Below are 18,195 nucleotides of genomic sequence, written 5' to 3' on the forward strand. Positions count from 1 at the left end.
TTCCCTTACAGTCTTCCTCAAACTAAAGCAGCATCTTGTGATTTATGGACCGTTCCTCAGCTGTGTAAAAATGTTGGAAAGTCTGAGTGGTACTATAAAGATACAAAGCAAACAAGGGTATAAAATTATTTTTCCAAACACAACTGAGTCAAAAAGTCTCTTTTGCCAACATTAAGAAAATGCGAGATCTCATTGGTAACGAAGTTGACCTTATAACCAAAGTAGATCAAAATCATCACACTTGCCACATTAGACTTCCCATACTGAATACGAAATAAGTAAAAACGTCTCTGAAGATAAATAATCAGTGTACCCGGGGAATGAAAGCATTTTCTCGCCATGTGACTCCATGAATGTATGTGAAATAGCTGTACATTAGACAAGACGTATATTGAATTTTGTGTAACTTTTAATATACGACCTGCGCCAGTTTCAAGGTGACAGGCCACTTAACTACTCCAAGGACCTCTGAGTTTTCATCTTAAACTGGGACACCCACTGTTACACAGCTCTAAGACCAGATACATACACTGGATACAGATCTTATACTTCACATTTGCTGAATGGGAAAAGAGCAATTGGTGAGCTTGTCCATTACTTCCACAAAGCTATAAATAATGCATACTTTGGCTAGTATCTAATCAGTCAAATTAATTGATTAAATAAAGGAAGTTGTCTTATATTCTCACATTCGCTCAGTCCAAAAAATGTCTCACACACAAACAATTTGTGCACCTCTCCAGAGGCCAAACTGCGGAAATGATATCAAATTGTTAATATTTTCGTCTTTTGACGTTCTTTTAAACACACTCTTCTCATTTGGACACATCTGGCACTTGTTGCCAATTTTTCCATGTTGCTTACTACCCCCTGAGTTCTCTGAATGCAAATTAGCCTGCAGAACTTTCACTGACGCGGTTAAATCTACCCTGATCAACGATTAAGTAAGAGTTAGAAACTCTTTGATAAGATAGGTATCATACCACTACAGGTATTAGCGTAATTTGGCACAGTAAGTGAACTGAGATATTAGTAGCTGCAGATACGATTATAACTCGTCTCACAAAAGAATAATAGTTTTTTTTTCTGATCCATAACATAAACAGCACTGAAGTAACCACTGAGGAAGAACGGCTGCAAATATTAACAATGTATTAGCGGTAATGGATCTGAAAGAAGAGAAGCGCGAGGAGGAGGAAGAAGAGAAACATGACAGGACACGGGTAATGAAGAGAGGAGGATAAAAGGACATCACTAACTGAGAAACACTAAAAGAAACAAGCGGAGCTGAGAAAACAAGTGAATACAGTGGCTCACAAAGAAAGTGAAGTACTTTGAAGGGAAGGACAAAACGTAATGAAAATTCACAAGTTGAGAAGGTATATGATATTTCAGTGATTACAAATCGACAAATCGAATCAAATTAACAAAGAACTTGGCTCGACTTTTCCATACGACGTTGCACCCCCTCCAACTTGGATTAGTGATTACAAATCGACAAGTCGAATCAAATTAACAAAGAACTTGGCTTGACTTTTCCATACGACGTTGCACCCCCTCCAACTTGGATTGATGCACCGAAGCGGTTGGGAAGGGTGTCATAAAGCTGTTGGATCCTCTCCTGAATCAAACTGGTCTACAACTCTTGTACCTGATCCTGTCACCCTGGACACTGGCACTATGACAGAGTTGACATCCCAGATGTACCCACACACGTTCTGTTGGGAACAGATCTGGGAATCCTGTCGGCAATAGGAGTTCTTCACCATCACACAGACATCAATACATTACACTACATTCATCGTTTTCCATAGATCCCTTGGAGAGGAGTCTCTGGGATGTGGAAAGAGTCAAAGGTTCTTTTCTCTTTTTCTTTTTTTTCTCAGGTACATGGATATTGTACAATTCTTGTGCAGACGGAGTTATGAGGTATAATCATTGTGAAGATTTTCGTCGACAGAGTAAAAGGAGTTGGCCAGCAGGAAGTTCTCTCATTCATTCTGAAACCGATATTTATCACTTACAAGACCTTTGATATACTCTGGTAAGTTATTGACTATATGAGTACCCATGTATTTGACTCCTTTTTGTACTAATGTTAAGGTTTTATAGTTCTTGTACAGATTGTTATTGGTTCTGGTATTATAATCATGTTTTGCACTATTTTGTGTAAAAAGACACATGCTGGAAATGACAAAAGGATATCAGTGAGTATGTGTACTGAGAAGCAGTATTTAGAATACTAAGTTTCTTAAAGAGGTCTCTGCATGATGATCAAGGACTGACACCAGATATAATTCTAATGACTCGTTTCTGAATTTTGAAAATGTTCTCTTTCTGAGAGGAGGTTCCCCAAAAGGTGATTCCACAACGCATTAGTGAATGGAAGTAGGCCGAATAAACTGAATTATTCACTTTTAAATCACCTATTTCTGTTATCATGCGTACTGTAATTGTAGCTGAACTAAGGCGTTTCATTAAGTTCTAGAGTGTGAGTTTTCCAATTTAAGTTGCGGTCAATTTGTAGCCCTAAAAATTTGACACTGTCCGCAGCTTTAATTTCATGTTTGAATACGTTATACTCATAGGGTCAGATATTCTTTGTGAGGTACTAAACTGTATGTACTGGGTATTGTCAAAATTCAGTGACAATCTATTTGCTGTAAACCACCCATTGATATAAATATTTCATTAACTGACTGCTCAGTGAGATCACAGGTACTCTTTTTTATACCAATGCTTGTATCGTCTGCAAATAAGACAAAATTTCCATTTTGTGACACTGCATATGGAAGGTCATTAACACATAATAGGAACATCAAGGGACCTAAAATAGAGCCCTGGGACACCCCTTGCCTGATGGCTTCATATTTTGAATAACTATTGCCAGGTGGTAAGCCTGATACAGACACATACTGTTTTCTATTAAAGATATAGGCAGAGAACCATGAGCCTGCTACTCCTGTTATCCCATAATACTTTAACTTTTGTATGAGCATATCATGCTTAACACAATCGAAAGCTTTATCCAGATCACAGAACATTCCAAGTGCTAATAACTTTTGATTTATCATCTGTAAAAGTGAATATAGTTTGATCAGTTTACAGTCCTTTCCGAAATCGAAACTGGTTGTGAATGAGAATATTTTTCTGTACTAACTGTTTATAAAGTCTATTGCACATAACTCTTTGAAACACTTTTGAAAATATTGCCAATAATGAAATGGGATGGAAGTTTTCCACTGATGATTTATCTCCTTTCTTATGCAATGGTTTGATAATAGCATATTTAAGTCTATCTGGAAAAGTACCACTGTGGAGGGATTCTTTACATGGGTAACTCAATAGAGACGTATGCCACTTATGGACAAGTATTGTTCTGTTGGAAACTGGCACCACAATATTGTCACACAAAAGGTAACACATTAAGACTCAAGAGTTCCCTCAGTCACTAAGAGCTGTGATTTAAGGTCAAACAGGCGGTTCCCCACACCATGAGGCCCCCTGTAACACCACTGTGCCTCTGCCCTGGTCACCGTAATGTCCAATGGTACTCATCCAGGGTAGTGTAGAATCGTAGTTCATTGCTGAAAACGTGATCCCATTGATCAGCAGCCCACGCTCCCTTTTCACAGCAACCGTTTGCATTGTGTGTTGAGAGCAGCCTATGCATGGGTCTATAATTCCATAGTCCAGTTGCTGCTAACCTCCGACCAGTTGTGCGGGATTACACAGAATGTTCAGGGAGTCCGTTACTTGTTCTTTGATGCCAGGTGAGTATTTCATGGGCCGGCGGTATCCTTGGTGTACAGTTCGGCGGTCTTCCTTGTGGAAGTCAGATGTAGTCGACCAGATACATGACAACGATTATACCTAGCGTCACTTTCCCACGCAGAACAAAACTGGGTCAGTGTCACATCCAAATGCTCCAAATCTCTGGGTATTGCACGATTCGAGCAGCCAACCAAATGGACACCCACAATGAGGACACTCAAACTCTGTCGTGTGCCGATAACGCAATCTGGCACGGGTACGACGCATCTCTTTGTTTTTCATAGTGATCTCTCAATATCTGTCGTTGTTCACGCCTGTTATACGCCCTAGCAGACCTTGTAACAAAACAAAACATAAACAACACTAAACACGAACAACACTAACGCACTTTGGTGGTCTTTCAACTTACCACAGAGAATTTCAATTTTAGTTAGTTACATACTCGCCGATAGTGTGTACGTGTACGTAGTTACAACGTCCGATCATTTCTGGATGCAGAAGTTTTTTGTCAGCCAATGGATATGTTTCATTTTTTGGACAGAGTTAAATGACTGTGTTAATTTTTTCGGAAAAATTGCAAAATTGATTTGAGAAAGTGCACTTTTTTTTCCTTAAATGTAACATGATACTGAGCTGTGCCTGGAGATGAATGACCATCTTCCAGATACCGGTATTACGATGGAGAAGAAGTTTGAGATATGTTTGGTTTATGAATTGGAACAGCTGGGCTACTATCTAAGTTACATTTCATGTTGCGACTGTGATCAGATGACTGCGATTTGAAATGTGATATGTGCATGAGTATCGAGGAACCGATGAAATAGATATAAAATGGGGTAGTCGTGTAATTTGTCCACTGCAACCATTCTAAATGGTACTTGATACTGGAACGATATCTTGACTGCAACTGTTCCGTTGTTTTCTCCACATTCTTAGAGAACACCTAACATATACAGTTTTCCTGCATTGGTCTGAAGAATTTTCCCCGATATTTGTAAATGTGTTTCCGATACTCCATACACACCTTACAAGCGACAAGTGACTCTTTTTCTCATCTTTCTCTTTTATATTGAGTTTCTGAGTATGCATTTTATGTAGCAGTCACTGTAACATTAAACCATCATTAATTAGAGTAATATTTAGGTTCAGTTTGTCACAGATTTATTTTCAGTACAGAACAAATATCACACCGAAGAGAAGGAGACATATTCTTAAAGAACTACAACTGCTACAATACTATTGTCATTTTGGACTTAGTACATCCTCGATATGACGATAAAAAGTCGCAGGGTCAGATTCCTCATGTGACAGCTCTCGGCTTGGAGAGTCAGTATTTCACTTTCGGCCTAGATTACCCGGTCCACTCACATGTATCAAATGGCAAAACACATATACCTATTATATTGAGACGGAGGTTGTACACCATCAGATTAGAACTGTCCAGACACCTATCAGTGGACATTAATATGAGGTGTGTCCACCTTCTCCTTTATGGGGTCCGCAGCTCGTATTTTCACGGTCGCGATCTCGCTTCCCAAGCACGGGGTGGCAGGTTCGATTCCCGGAAGGGTCAGGGGTTTTAACCTGCCTCTAGCAAAGGTTGGGAATTTGTACGGGCGCTGATAACCCCGCAGTTGAGCGCCCCACAAACCAAACATCATCATCTCCTTTTTGGTTGGTTGACTCCGTTGGAGTGTGCGAATGTCTGGAGTAATGGCAGCTAATTCTTCCTAAAAGAACGAAATCAGGGTAAGTAACGATGTCTGACGCTGGGATTCTGGAGCGATGTTGAAATTCTAACTCATTTCACAGACGTTCAGTTTGGTTTAGCTCGGGACTCCGGGCAGGTCAGTCCATTTCAGGAACGTTATAGCACATAAACAGTTACCTCACAATTGATGCAATAAGAGGTGTACTTACAAACCACGAAAAGCACCCTCATACCATATCATCACCTTCTCCATACTTCACTGTTGGTACTGCACAGGAAGGCAGATAATGTTCTCCAGACGTTCGCCAAACCCAAACCCTTCCGTCAGATTGTCAGAGGGCACGGCGTGACTCATCACTCCAAATCACTCGTTCTCCGTCATCCACTATCCAGTGGCGTCACTATTTGGATCATGTCAGGCGTCACTTAACATTGACTACAAAAATGATTGGTTTATGGGGAACTTCTCAACCATTGGATGCCATTCTTTCTTACTCTTCGCGAACAGTCACTTTGTCAGCTGGACTGCTGATATCACTTTGGAACTCTACGAGTGATTCTTCTGTTGATTTCATGCCATTTCTTACAACCCCCATCCGCATTGCTCGATGGTCTCTATCACTCAGTACATAAGGTGTGTCTGGTCTTGGTTTAGTTGTGGTTGTTCCTTCGGATTTTCGCTTCACAATCACACCACCAACAGTCGACCTGGGCAGATCCAGAAGGGTTGTAATGTCCCTGATGGTTTTGTTGCTGAGTTGACGGCCAGTGACTGGACCACATTTGATGTCACTGAGCTTTCCTTACCGACCCAGTCTACTGTTGCTGCTTCTCTGCCGACAACACAGCACACCCCTCCATGTTTTATGTTGGCGAGTCCGCTGCTTGCCATAGCTAGTGGTCAATTATGTATTCCACAGGAGCTTCTGGATACTGAGTAGGTCCTTTTTACGCTCTTTAGCAGCTATTAAAAAAGAGTCCCTTACTTGTTCAGACTTTACATTTAGACGTTTCGAACACGGCCTAGCATGACAATATCTGACAAAAACATCAGTCACCATGAAAGCACAATTTATAGATGAAATATTAAGACTGAACATACTTGAATTCATTAGCAACCAAGTTTACACACCAGGGGAAAGAAATTAACTTACAGTACTGTGTGAAAGGGTATCCATCGTCATAACGGTACTCAGTTAACCAGCACCACATACTCTAGTTACAGAACTAGCTATAACATGGCACCAAGTGGCATGGTTTTCGTAGAGTTGGGATCTTGCATTAAATGTCGAGACTCAATAATTAACTAATTCAGTCCCAGAAACAACTGTAGAAAGATAAAATAGCAATAAACATTTTAGAGGAAAATTAAGAATCAGGGTTAGAAGCGTGGAAATCAAACTACATCATTAACACTTGTGATGACCAAGAGATGATGTGAAGGGTAGGAAGGGAGGACAGAGGGGACTCTGTCGAATGGCATAAAGCAATCTTAGCTCATGCAAGTGACAGCTAGCGAGAAACACCATTGGCAAATCTGTAACTACAAGTTTACTAGGTATTGCGCCACTAGTAATCTATTGTTTCTTTCCCATACAAATAAAAGCACTCCGTATTCAGGCCGCGTGTGGCCTACCGGGACCATCAGACCGCCGTGTCATCCTCTGTGGAGAATGCAGGTAGGAGGGGCGAGGGGTCAGTACACCGTTCTCCCGGTCGTTATGATGGTGTTCTTGACCGAAGTCGCTACTCTTCAGCCGAGTAGCTCCTGAATTGGCATCACGAGGCTGAGTGCACCCCGAAAAACGGCAACAGCGCATGGCGGCCTGGATGGTCACCCTTCCAAGTGCCGACCACGCCCCACAGCAACTTCGGTGATCTCATGGGAACCGGTGCAACCATTGTGACAAGGCCGTTACCCTTCCCATACAAATAGTAATAAAATTTCTGAAATGCCCATACCACGACTAGTACTTCCAGCTCTGTAGTAGTATAAGACCTTTCACAGTCTGGTAAAATCCGACTTGCAAAGAACGTACAAAAACCTACAGCTGAGGGTTCAGTCATAAGTCCATACTCTGAAGACGTATGAGGATGACATAAAATTTGAGAACATATTGGCAATGACTTAATTGCTTCAAACGATTTCTGACATTCTGGTATCCACTGCCAAAGTACATCTTTCCTCAACAATCAAAGCAAAGTTCTGGGATTCATAGACTGATCTCAAAGCGATTCTTTTTTAGTTCCTGGTACTTCAAAATTATTAATCGCTCGTATCTTGCCACTATGAGATAGAATACCTTCCGAATTGATGAGTCGACCAAGACACTTGATTCATATTTGAGAAAATGTGACTTTTTATGATCTGTAATCCCACTTCGCTTAAATGTTGGTGAGATGACCAACAAAGTTGATTCGTATTATACAAAAATGTGACTTCTTATGATTAGCTGTAACCCCAGTTTGCTTAAATGTCTAGCACTTGTGGAAGTAGGGTAATTTGTTCCTCCAATGCCGTTGTTGCCAATAGAAGGTCATCCACAACTGAAGTTAGTTGACTCCTAAGTACTGGTCCCAACACTGTGTCTAATGCCTACATTAAACTCTTGAGGTAATGCTCAACCCAAAGGGAATAACCCTGAACTAACATGACCTTTCAGTATAAATGTAGGCAGTATATTTCCTTGGCTCTGGTTTTATTGGTCCATGCCAATATGAAGGTCAGAGATCGATGATTGTTGAGTATTTTACCCCATAAAACTTTTTTACTAATGCACCCACATTCTCCATCTCCAAACTGGTACAATAATCATGTTAATCACCCAATCATCGAATACAAGTTGCATCTTTCCACCTGGTCTAGGCACTACAGAAAGGAGCTACAATATGGCTTGGTGGATGTCTCTATCAACATTCTCTAAATTTCGTCTTCAAGAGTCTACCATAGTGACCAGAGAACTACATAAAAGATGTGCTAAACGGTTGGTGAGGAAAAATATCTAAAAGGTATGTATATATATCCTTTAATGATACCTGGCCGTTCCTCAAAAACATCCGAATGTTGCAATATGATGTCTGTCAATTGCTGCTATTGTAAAGGTTAAGGTGCTGGGATTCTCATAATGTTTACTGAACTTCTGTGTAAAGCAGAAGCACACAAATTTTCCAGACCAGTGAATTCAGCATGTAATGCCGTTTCTCATGAATAAGACGTAGCTTATTCTGCCAGCAATGTTTTCCACGACTCCTTTCTGGCTGAGTAAGCTCTAATCAGGTTACCGCTCTGTTGATATGGCATGAGATATGACCCTCTGAAAAGTCGAACTTTATGTCCCATTTTCAAGAGCTAAGTGCTCACTGAGGATGTAGTCTACTATTAAACCTTCAATAACTAAAACATTTATCAGTTGATAAACGTCGGAACTGTCTAAGCTTCAGAGTTTCTTTCCCATAAGCACTGTAGCGTGTCTTATGTGGTGGGACTCACCTCAGTATTTGAATTCATGTTGTTTCTCGGCTCTATTTGAAATGGATCTGCATTTCCACAATATGATTCAGTGCTCGAGGTTTGTGGCTGTACTGAATCACGTACAACGTATTACTATCGCACTTGTTCTACTTCTTCAAACACCTTCTCTACTTGGCAAGTCATCAGAGTTTGCCATTGTTCGAGATTCGAATCTCTCTGTCGCTTAATCCTATGTAGCTCCTCCTGAACTTTTGAATCGCATGATGTATTAGAGCCAAGTAAGTTTCCAACCACCAACTTAATCTTGTCATCTACAGTTCGTCTAACTTCCACCTCACTTGTCTCAGACTAAGTATTTATCTCTGGGGAAAAGTATAGCTTCCATTCGTCCGACTTTTCCGGTATCCTTTTCTAATGGCCAGATTTAATGTTGGTTACCTATACAACTTAGTCCGCAACAGGAGGAGTGGTGGTTTCAGGCCGAGTTTTCTGTCCTTGTTGTGGAAACTTTTCCTGTCACTTTTTTAGTTCTGTGATTTCAGTTACTAATTGTGTAACTCTTGTAGCAAAATTCGCATGTTGCCGTGCAATCCCAGATGCTTCGCTGTGTTAGACAATAAAATCCTGCTCAGAGGGTAAATTTGCTATGTCTTCCTTACTGGGTAGACTGACAAAGTCCTCCTTGGTGGGCATTTCGTACTGTCTAGCGGCCTGTAAACTTAACTGTCTTAAAGTTTCTATCTTTGGGTCAAACGCAGTCGGTTCTGCCTTGCCTGCTTCTTCTAAAGCCTGCACATTTGATTGTTTTTGTTCCATCTCAAACTGATATCTAGTTTTCACCAACACACATAGAAATTCTACATAACCTAAGAGCCTCACTTTCGAGAAACAGTAAGTGTGGTGTCACCGCCAGACACCACACTTGCTAGGTGGTAGCTTTAAATCTGCCGCGGTCCATTAGTACATGTCGGACCTGCGTGTCGCCACTGTCAGTAATTGCAGACCGAGCGCCACCATACGGCAGGTCTAGAGAGACGTACTAGCACTCGCCCCAGTTGTACGGACGACTTTGCTAGCGACTACACTGACGAAGCCTTTCTCTCATTTGCCGAGAGATAGTTAGAATAGCCTTCAGCTAAGTCCATGGCTACGACCTAGCAAGGCGCCATTAACCATTTCTAGAGAGAGTCTCACTTGTATCATCAAGAATGCTGTATACAAATGATGGATTAAAGTTAAGTATTCCAGCAGCTACGTACTTTTCTTTATAGCATTCATTACGTATCCTGTTTCAGACCTACCGCCCACCTGCGTGAGTTGACGCGTGCATTTCGGCCTCCTCTTGCAACACAGTGTTGGCTCTTCTGGCAACACTACAGTAAGTTCACTCTGATAGCTAAAGTCACACTAAATAAAATATTTACTAGCTGCACTGAGATACTGAGTATATGTAGAGGAAAGTTTAATACCACTATTAACAGACTTCTTTCCGCGCTGGACAGGCGTGCGGTCTGTGGCCACGGTCCGCGCGGCTCCCTCCGTCGGAGGTTCGAGTCCTCCCTCGGGCATGGGTGTGTGTGTTGTCCTTGGCGTAAGTTAGTTTAAGTTAGATTAAGCAGTGTGTAAGCGGTAGCCGAAAGGCCGGCAGAAAGCGGAGCCGGTCGGCGAACCCGTGGGCAGCCCAGGGCAGAAGCCGCCAAGGACGGGGGCCGACCGCTCCGTATATAAGGGACCACTGGACACCGCTGGGCATCACTCGAGTTCCGAGGTTCCTCTGCTCTCTGACCGCAGCTCGTCTCCAACCACCTCCGCCGACACCATGAAGGCTTTCGTAAGTACCACGTGTCCAAGTGGCATAGGCCGCTCCTGACAGTAACCCTCATAATCTAGGCCTACCGCTGCTTGCTTAGAACCGTTGGAAACTGTAATATTCTTAACTTGCACGGACCCTGCACTACTTTGGGATTTTTGCGTGTGAGACGGTATCTTGCCGTAACGCGGGAATTGTTTATTTCTTGACTTCCCATCGTACGTTTCAGCTCTACGTTTGTCTGATTGTCCTTGCCAGTCCTGTAGAGCACCAAAAGTTTGCTCCTTTCTAGTACTCGTGGTATGCTCTCCATTTCCGCAGTAGGTGCCTGGTTCATGAGAAGTTTCAGTTCACCAAGTCTCACGGTAAATCCAACTACATTGGGCCTCTTGGGCACGCAGTGACGTCTTTTCCCAAGCTGTCAATGTCAGTCTACGTTACCGTAACTTGTTCCTTTATTTAATGATTTTTCTATCACCAGACCCCTCCTATCTATAAGATTCACAATCACGTTTGGTCTAGTGCTTCTAGGTCTAGCTCTGCTTTCTTCGGACTGTTGAAACTATCAATGCGTAGACCAATTCTTTTCATATCGAACGGTAACGCATTTAATCTCAAGAACACTTTATTACATCATACCAATCATAGTGGAGATTTATTGGCAAAACAGAGACAGCGTAATTAATGTAGAAATCCATTGTAGAATCTGTCTTGAGTCTTCTCAATAGAATTTCCTTTTTGCCAATGTTCATTTCGAATTGACAGTTTCATCTTCCGGCCTTTAGTCGTAAGGACATTAGCTGCATTGTCAACACGCCAGAAAGGCATATCTGTGAGAGTTACAGTGGGTTCTTAATTGTAATTTGTGGTATTTTTGTGGAACACACCTAGAATTACAGATGAATATGTGGAGATTTTTGTTAAAGTTTATAGTATGCCGTAGACTGTCGCTGATTTCTGCCCTATAGAAACGCTGGTCCTTTGCACCACTAAATGTTTGTTCCACTCCAGTACTCGTGGTAAGTTCTCCTTTTCCGCAACTAGTTCAGTGTGAAGTTGTAGATGATGTACCCTCCAGACATATGCAGGTACATCGAGCTCCATGAGAGCGCTTCTAGGGCATGAAACAGTAGTTGATTTCAATGTCTGACTGGCGGTTGTGTGCTCAGACGATACCGCATTCCTTCGTATATTTACACGTGTTATGTTACACTTATTAACGAAGAGGATCACTTCGTAATCTAGATCTGACTGCTCTGCAGTTCACACTTAATTGTTTTGGCAGAGCGTCTATCAAACCCCTGTCAGATTATGTTTCTAGCCATCCAGTCTCGAACAGCCTCGAAGAGGAACAGTTAAAGTTTCCTCTGCGACTTCTGATTTCTCTTATTTTATTACGCTGCTTATTTCTTCCTTTGTTTGTGGGAGTCAACAAAACATTTTCGCATTTGGAGGAGAAAGTTGGTGCTTGAAGTATAGCGAAAAGATCTTGTCGCGACAGGAAATGCCTTTGTTTTAGTTATCACCATCCCAGCTTCGGTGCCATACTCTTCCCTTTTCGTGATAATACTAAGTTGTTTGCCCTTCTTTGAACTTTTTCGATGTCCTACGTCAATCCTACCTGGTAAGGGTCGCACACCGCGCATCAGTACTCCAGTGGACGACGGGCAACCTTAATTGCTTACACCTGCGATGAAAATCATAACGTATTTAATTCGTGGAGAGCCATGAGTACTTTGAGACTTTTTCACGGTGGAAAATACGTAATTTCAGGGATATCTTGCTTGTGGAACGCTTTTCGCAACTAAGTCAGTACCATTCCTATATGCAAGTAAAGGTTTGTTCTACTTCAGTACCAGAGGCACGTTGCTGCAAAGGCGGGCTCTCCCTTTCTTTTGCATTACCCTCACAGCGCTCATAGCGAGACTGGGCTGTTAGTACGGCCTGAGATAATTCAAACTATTGTCTTCTTACAAGCTGCCTAGTTAACTCACCGTTCATAAACATTACTTATACAAGGGCTAACAGAAAATAACGTTCATTTTAACTCTCGTAATATGGGTTTTGAACGAAAATTATGATACTTTTCAGACTTATTGACATCACACTAGATTTACTGTTCTAAAAACACATTTTTTCGCGAAGTTTCATCGACAGTAAATTTCATTTCTGAGTGGCTAACTTACACCAGACTACACTTACCATTTTACAATAAATCTCAGCTCTAGTCTGCGCAAATTTTTCGCTTCTGTTACGTTCATCCGGAGCCAGTGGAGGAAACAAGAGGACTCTCTCACTTTTTTTTTTATATCACTGAAAGCACAAAATCAAATGAAAATTTTTTAGATAAAAGACATCCTTTTCAGTTCGAAAACCATAACGAGAAGAGTTTTAATTAGCAGTTGTCTGTGATCACAATGCAGTGAATCGAATAGTATGGTTAACGATCATAACTTTCAGGATTTAAGTTATAGTTCCACATTCAAAAACATTCTCAGGCTTTCTAACTTTATGAAACATTTTAAACGTCTGTAACTGATTTTCTGTTTGTTCAAAATCATTCTAAACCGATATCGCACAAAATATATTTTATTAAGGGAACCGGTTCCAGCAGACTTAGCTGCCATCTTCAGGTTTTAAACATTCTTTTGTAGTAAAACATTTGTTTTGTTAGATACCTGTTAGACTATATCATGCAAAAGTTCGCAAGGTTTTTAAGAAGTAAGATGTACTTACATTTTTTAATCAGGATACTGTTTCCTGGTAAATTATTCTGTCGAGAGAAGACTTCAGTCAGATCCATGGTGTGGCAGTAAAACTGTTACATAAAAAAGCAGGATTTTTAGTATCGTGAGGAAGACGCCGAAACTTACCTGACACGATGAAACTAGTGAAAGTGAGGCTTCCTCGTCTATGCTAGGACGCCTCTGTGTCTTATCTCAGAATACAGGCGCACATGAGTACACAGACTCTCCTTCTGCCATGCTTTTCCCAGATGTTGATTGGCTACCACAGAGTGTATTTTATGAGGAACACGATTTCAGATGGAAGAATTCTCATTTGATTTTGTCGAATATTTATGTCATATATTCGTGAAATTACCTCTTAATAAAAAACTACAGATCTGTAATGAGTTTGAAACTCATAGATTATAGCAATGACGGACTGGTATATGGACTTCGTCACATTGTTTTGATTTTTGAACCCTGTTGCCGAGGGAAAGAATTTCTTTTTGAGAATTTTATGTTGTCTGTTGTTGAATGAGTGACACTATACCTAAGGATAGTTAGAGTCCCAGCTTTATCGTGAAGTACACAAGCTGCTATTAAGTTACTTAGGTAAGACCACAGTCATCTCACTAGTGCTATTATTCCTTGATTCTACTTTGTACACAAATTAGTATAGGCAATGCTTATGGCTTCTTTTCATATTACTCGAACAAAGAACACAGAACCCATAGCAATTCTGCAGGGACAGTGATTGTTCGTTTTAATATTATTTTCAAATGTAGGCAGTTTGCCTATTTTACTGTGTTATACGCTCAAACTGAATTTTAGCTTTCCTGAGGCAACTCTTGTGTGAACTTTGTACCAGCAAGTTAAGGGAGACTTTGAGAGTTCACCATTCGTCTACTTTGGGTGACCTGTTTGAATAAATCTAAAATGACTCCGTTGCATGCTTAGATGTATGAAGATCGATATTCGTGTTTTTCTTTTTTTAAACTACTATTGATTTACGGGTATCAGTTAAAGTTACTGGAAATATGTGGTGCAAATCTAATTTCGAAGAATAGAAGGATTATGCCGTAACTTTAGTTCATGATCAGTTTCCTGTGTAAAAGCGAAAGCCAGAGATGTAAACGCGAACACGGTCACGCAGCGATGTCTTTTTCTCATTATGTATTTTCAGTAATGAGAGGAAATACATCACCGATTATCTCAAGTTGTCAAAATTCAACACTATACTCCATGTGTAACATATATGTCGGAAATGGGGGATGCCCTTGTGAATAAATAATAAGACATGCTTATTTTCATGTATGGAACAACATCTTTCGTTACTCATTCATTTTTCAGCTACATCCAAAAGCTCTCCGGTGAAGAGGAGAAGGATCCATCACTTCTACTCTCCCTCGTGGTACTTTCTTTTGTTAGTAGAACGTAGTATGAAACAAGCGCACCGACAAAACACTGCAGAATACAGGCTACAGCTCCATAGAGTTCTGACAGTAATACTATATTGCGTATACTGTGTGAATCTTCATGTTCTCAGTATGTATTACTTTAGCCATAACATACAGGGAATTAAGCCAAGCCAAACATAGTCAGTTTTGTTTTGACTGAATTCTCGGAATTTCGTGGATTTATTTACTGTACCTGAATAGGTAAAGCCACGATTCAGGGCAGGATACTTGTAATTCGCAGGATGTTTTGACTTATCACATACATTCAAAGTAGCGTACAGACTGCCAAAAGTCAAATAATTGAGTCTCTCCTGTGGCTAAGTCACTCTTCATTAAACGTGTTCACTCAGAGTGCGGTACAAGATCTTCTGTGGAAGATGTGGTGAGCAGTCAGCTTTCAGCCTTTTCCTGTCGCATTCCGCTTGTTCAATAGAGAGGGTAATAATCTTGAATGGGAGATACGTGGACTCGAGTACTGACCTAACAGAGTTTTAATTTGTAACATAGTAACTCCCTCATTGTTTCCATGACATTCTTACATTTTCTGCTGATTGTGATTGGTCTGAGGTATTAGAAAAAACTGGTACCCTGATGAATCTTGAATTGGACAATTTAGGTCTTTCTACATGCCCACATCCATAAAATTTACGTATTTTAAGCACCTGTAGTTATTGTATCAGCGGCCATTATCATTGTCGGTGATTCTAGACATTGCAACAATTTCCCCTAGGTATAATTTCCAGAGAGAAGCATCCTTAATATAGCAGTAAGGTGTAAATACTATTTAGAATATATTTCTTAAGTAAATTTAAATAATTGTGGACCGAGCACAGTGCCCTTAGGAACATACAAACTTATTAACGTATCTGATAAGTCTTTGTCAGCTTGTACAGCACAGTCTAGTCTAGCTCCCAGATATAGCTACATTTGAGCGCAGATACTATTCGTTTAAGGAAAATGTATGAGACCCAAATGTGTGGACCCCATTACTTGTTTGATGTGGTAAGCTGTTCTGCTGAGTTGGCGTGACATGGTGTGTCTCCTGCAGGTGTGCGCCGTCCTGATGGCTCTGCTGGTGGCCGTGGCCTTCGCCGCTGAGGAGAAGGACCTGAAGGGCTCTGAGGCAGTGTACGTGGCGTCGCCCTACGCGGCCACCTACGGCTACTACGGCTACCCCTACGCCGCCGCCGCCTACCGTGCCGCCCCCGTCGTCAGCGCCTACTCGGCCTACCCCTACGCCGCCTACCCCTACTACTACCACTGAGGTCTCCGAGAGACTCCGCAGCTGACCACTCAACACATGACGGATCAACGCCACACCCAAACACACTTGCCTTATAGCACACTTTTTTAAAAATACAACTGTTTCACAAAACAATATCAGTGTGTACATTTATTATTTCTCTCCCCATCAATAATCCATTCCACGTGGTTCCCTTACAGTCTTCCTCAAACTAAAGCAGCATCTTGAGATTTATGGACAGCCTCAGCCGTGTCAAAAAGGTTGGAAAGTCTGAATGGTACTAAAAGATACAGAGCAAACGAGGGTATAAATCTCTTGAACAAGTCACATTCAGAGCAAAAACTATTTTTCCAAACACAACTGAGTCAAAAGGTTTATTTTGCCAACATTAAGATAATACGAGATCTCACAGGTTATGAAGTTGGCCTTATAACCAAAGGTGATCAAATACATCACACTTGGACACTAGACTTCCCATGCTGAATATGAAATAAGTAAAAACGTCACTGAAGATAAATAAACAATGGAACCTGGGAATGAAAGCATTTTCTCCCCATGTGATTGTATGAATGGACGTGAAATAGCCATACATTAGAAGAGACTTATATTGAATTTTGTGTAACTTTTGATATATGACATGTGCTAATTTCAAGGTGTCAGGCCACTTAAATACTCGGGACCTCTCAGTTTTCATCTTAAACTGGGGCACCTGTTCTTTTACAGCTCTAAAACCAGATTCATACACTTATACTCCACATTTGGTGAATACAAAAAGAGGAATTGCTGAACTTGTCCATTACTTCCATAAACCTATAAATTATGCCTGCTTTGGGTAGTATCCACTCAGTTTATAAAATAAATCAAGTTGTCTTATATTCTCAACTTTCGCTCAGTCCAAAAAATGTCCCACAGACAAACAATTTGTGCACCTCTCTAGAGGCAAAGTTGCGAAAATGACATCAAATTGTTGATACTTTCATGTTTTACCGCTGTTTTATACACACTCTCCTCATTTGGACACATCTGGCTCTTGTTGCCAATTTTTCCATGTCACTTACTACGCACTGACTTCTCTGAATACAAAATAGCCTGCAGAACTTTCACCGACGCCCATAAATCTACGCTGATCAAAGATTAAATAAAAGATAGTCACTCTTTCATAAGATAGGTATCCCACCACTTCAGTTATTAGAGTGTCGCCGGCCGGAGTGGCCGTACGGTTCTAGGCGCTACAGTCTGGAACCGCGAGACCGCTATGGTCACAGGTTCGAATCCTGCCTTGGGCATGGATGTGTGTGATGTCCTTAGGCTAGTAAAGTTTAAGTGGTTATAAGTTCTAGGGGACTGATGACCTCAGAAGTTGAGTCCTGTAGTGCTCAGAGCCATTTTTTTTAGTTATTAGAGTAATTTGGCACAGTAAGTGAAAAGATTCATTAGTAGCTGCAGATACGATTATTACTCGTCTCATAAAAGACGAATGATAGTTTTTTTCTGATCCACAACATAAATAGCACTGAAGTAACCCCTGAGGAAGAAAGGCTGCAAATGTTACCAATGTACTGGCGGTAATGTATTTGACAGAAGAGAAGAGAAGAGCGAGGAGGAGGAGAAAGAGAAACATGGCAGGACACGGGTAATGAAAAATGGAGAATAAAAGATCAGCACTAATTGAGAAACGCATGTATTTGACTCCTTTTAGTACTAAAGTTAAGCTTTCATAGTCCTTATACAGATTGTTTTTGGTTCTGGTACTATAATCATGTTCTGCACTATTTTGTGTAAAAAGAGAACTGTTGGAAATGACAAAGGATATCAGTGAATATATGTACTGAGAAGTAGCAGTTACAATACCAGCTTTCTTAAAGATGTCTCTGCATGATGATCTGGGACTGACACCAGATATAATTCTAATGACTCGTTTCTGAATTTTAACAATGTTCTCTTTGTGAGAGGTGTTTCCCCAAAAGATGATTCCATAACTCAATAGTGAATGGAAGTAGAC

At 40.9% G+C, this 18,195-nt stretch overlaps 2 protein-coding genes across 2 annotated transcripts in view; both read left to right on the top strand.

Annotated features, from left to right (window-relative positions):
- Positions 1-18,195, top strand: part of LOC126176899 (cuticle protein 4.9-like) — a 59,802-nt gene that overhangs the window by 21,293 nt on the left and 20,314 nt on the right. The gene's annotated exons all lie outside the window — the stretch shown is intronic.
- LOC126176072 (uncharacterized) lies at positions 1,164-16,328 on the top strand. The gene is made up of 3 exons (XM_049923207.1): positions 1,164-1,223; positions 10,606-10,788; positions 15,999-16,328. The coding sequence occupies exons 1-3, from the start codon at positions 1,164-1,166 to the stop codon at positions 16,212-16,214; spliced, it is 459 nt and encodes a 152-aa protein (XP_049779164.1). The 3' UTR covers positions 16,215-16,328.

This window comes from Schistocerca cancellata, chromosome 3 (genome assembly GCF_023864275.1).
Source record: "Schistocerca cancellata isolate TAMUIC-IGC-003103 chromosome 3, iqSchCanc2.1, whole genome shotgun sequence".
NCBI lineage: Eukaryota > Metazoa > Arthropoda > Insecta > Orthoptera > Acrididae > Schistocerca > Schistocerca cancellata.